This window comes from Chelonoidis abingdonii, chromosome 19, assembly GCF_003597395.2.
Source record: "Chelonoidis abingdonii isolate Lonesome George chromosome 19, CheloAbing_2.0, whole genome shotgun sequence".
Classification (NCBI taxonomy): Eukaryota; Metazoa; Chordata; order Testudines; family Testudinidae; genus Chelonoidis; species Chelonoidis abingdonii.
The window spans coordinates 5226040-5229205 of record NC_133787.1 but is presented as its reverse complement, the minus strand read 5'-3'; the positions used below and the strand labels follow the sequence as shown (position 1 = coordinate 5229205).

At 49.1% G+C, this 3166-nt stretch overlaps 1 protein-coding gene across 5 annotated transcripts in view; it reads left to right on the top strand.

Moving 5' to 3' along the window:
- The window catches only part of ZDHHC1 (zDHHC palmitoyltransferase 1), a 95381-nt gene that overhangs the window by 56537 nt on the left and 35678 nt on the right, over positions 1 to 3166 (top strand). For 4 of the 5 annotated variants that reach the window (XM_075073771.1, XM_075073774.1, XM_075073773.1 and 1 more), the window contains 2 exons: positions 877 to 970; positions 1947 to 2058. In XM_075073771.1, the coding sequence (XP_074929872.1) occupies positions 877 to 970; positions 1947 to 2058 (206 nt within the window). The remainder of the gene's footprint in view (positions 1 to 876; positions 971 to 1946; positions 2059 to 3166) is intronic. The other variant, XM_075073770.1, reaches the window with a different exon arrangement.

Genomic DNA, 3166 nt, shown 5'->3' with positions numbered 1-3166 from the left:
GGCAGGTGGGAAAGCCTTGGAGAGGTGGGGACCGTGGGGGAGGGGGCAGAGAGGAGTGAGCTGAGGGCGGGCAGGGCCTCGGAGGAGGATGCATAAGAACGGCCATACTGGATCAGACCAAAGGTCCCTCTAGCCCGATATCCTGTTTTCCAAGAGTGGCCAATGCCAGGTGCTTCAGAGGGAATGAACAGAACAGGTAGTCATCAAATGATCCATCCCAAGTTACCCATTCCCAGCTTCTGGCAAACAGAGGCTAGGGACCGCATCCTGGCTAATAGCCATTGATGGACCTATCCTTCATGAATTTATCTAGTTCCTTTTTGAACCCTGGTATAGTCTTGGCCTTCATAACATCTTCTGGCAAAGAGTTCCACAAGTTGTGTGAAGAAATACTTTCTTTTGTTTGTTTTAAACCTGCTGCCTATTAATTTAATTGGGCGACCCCGAGTTTTTGTGTTATGAGAAGGAGTCAATAACACTTCCTTATTTACTTTCTCTTCACCAGTCAGGATTTTATAGACCTCTATCATATCCCCCCTTAGTCTTCTCTTTTCCAAGCTGAAAAGTCCCAATCTTATTAATCTCTCCTCATATGGAAACCATTCCATACCCCTCATCATTTTGTTGCCCTTTTCTATACCCTCCTAGTTATCAATCCCGTGTGCATGTTGAACAGGAGGGAAACAAGATGGAGCCCTGGGGAGTTCCACAGAACAGTGCCCTTGGGGAGGGGAGGAGCAGTTGCCCCACAGCACTCTCTTGGAACACCCTGCAAAGAAGGAGCCCAGCCCAGCTGTTTCGAGGCACTTGGGCATCAAAGAGTTAACTGTTCCTTAAGAAAGCTGCAATATCTTGTGCATTCTTCATGTGTTTTAGCCTTTCAAAGTTCTGTGTCCACAATGATGGAGCAGACCCTGAGTTCAACTCTTCTCCTGAGCTCCCAGCTCTTCAGTCCATAGTCCACCCCCAGGTAAGTGGGAGACCTGCTATAGCCTGTGAGCTGCTGTGCTTGTACAGTGTTGTCATGTCTCTCACAGGCACAGACACATACAGTGCACCCTCCTGTCACTTCATTCAGCTACATGTCTCCTCCTGGCTTCTCATCTTGTGCTCACACACAGGGTATGTCTGCCCCACTGTAGCTGTAGTGTAGAGACTTGCTACAGAAACAGAGCGTTCTCACCCCCAGAGCAACATAGCTAGATTGACCTAAATTTCTAGTGTAGATCAGCCCGCAGAGACAAATAGTCCTATCCCCTCACTTCACACACATGGATGGGCTCTCCTATCCCTCACTTCATGCATGCGAACGCCCACATATGCATATCTTCTCTTTTCGTTCACAAAGAACATACCCTGCCCACAGTAACCCAACACGTACACCGCACTGTGACCTCACAGACGTACCCCGGCGGCAGTGCATGCTGCATGTGCACTCTCCTACCGTCTCATCCAACTCAGTACAATACAGAATGCTTTATTTCCAGAGTGAAAAAGGCAGGAACCGTGGCTTCCCTTGGAGCCTCTGCCCAGGGAAAGACTGTGTTTGTGGCTTCCCAGTGTGCTTAGAATTCAGTCACCCGTGCCACTATGCCACTGCTCTTCATTCCTGATCTGGTGGCAAGTTGCTATGTAGTGTGATGCTCTCTCCTTTCTCAGGGCTTATGCCCAATTGTTTCTCATTTCTTTTAGCAGAAGGCCTTACTAGGCGCTTGCACACTTCGTAGCTTGTGTCGGCCAAACTGAGTGCACTCAGTAGGGGCTCCTTGCATCACTCCCCCACCCCCTCAATTCCCTTCCTCCCAAACTCTAAAATGAAATAATTTATAAAACTCATTTAAAAAATGAAGGAAGTTAAACACAGACAGGAGTTATAAAAGCTGCCAGTGCAGCATCTTTGAACTAATGAGTGGATCTTCCTTCATCTGAGCTTCTTGTTTTCATAGCAGCAGCAAAAGCGGAAGAAGAAAAAGGTGCGTAAGGTTCCATTTTCAGTCATGGATGAAAGGTCCAAGACAAGCAGTCAGCCCAGGCGCCCTCTCCCAGCTACCCAACCAGGTGAGTATGCTTCAGTAAGCCCCTCTGCTCCAACTGCATTTACATGACAGTCAGGCAGGTGAATGTGCCATAGAGAGCTCCTCTCCCAGCACCCTAACAAGGTAAGTGAGCCACAGGGAGCCCCACAATTAGGAGAAATGTAAGGGAATTAGCAGAGAAACGTTAGAAAAACAGAAGAGAGAGGAAAGCCAAAGTGAAAAATGCAAATCCCTGGGGGGTAAAGTGGTTCCAAACTGAGCTCTCAGGAGAGCTGGCTTGTCACGTGATGCCACTTCACCCTTGCTTGTAGCTCCTTCCTCAGATATCAAGGCTCGTCAGTGGGATCAAGGCTGGAGGAGCTGGGGACAACTAGTAAGAGCCAGCCCAACTTTTAGGAACTACAGCTTCAAAAGAGGAAGGGACTGGAGCTGCCAATGAGAAAGGGATGTTTAGGGGGAAGGGAATGAGGTGGCCAGGTAGTATGTGCAAGTAGGGGAAGCAAAGGACTGTGTGGCAGGGAAGCACATGCAGGGGACGGGAGGAGACCACATAACAAAGAAAGGAGTATGTGCCGGGGGAGCAAGGGAAGAGGGAGGAAAATAATAAGTGGAAGGGGGAGATGCAGTGAAGAGCCAAAGCAGAGTGTGTGGTGAACTTTGGAAAGGACCAAACACTTTTCACACTAACGACAGTTATAGTGATCGCATCTTGGAGCAACATTGCCTGTGCCCCTTCCCACATGGCTGCCCTTAAAAGGAGAGAATGAGGAGAAGGTACTTCCAGACTGAGAGCAGCAGTGAGGACCAGAGAACTCACTATCCCATGTCCCTGGACCTTCTCTAATATGAGGGTGGGAGTGTCCATTGAGCTTTACTCTCCAGCCTGGGATGGAGGGCGATGTGCAGCGACTTCTGAGCAATTCTCCTCCCGTGGGCTTAGGCATGGCTGGCTGGAGAAATGCGGACCTTGGGTGTCCAGCAGCAGGAAGGATGACTTCACTGTTTGTAGAGCCAGAGGGAGACTCCTAATAATAGCAAGTATCAGAGGGGTAGCCGTGTTAGTCTGGATCTGTAAAAGCAGCAGAGAATCCTGTGGCACCTTATAGACTAACAGACATTTTGGAGCATGA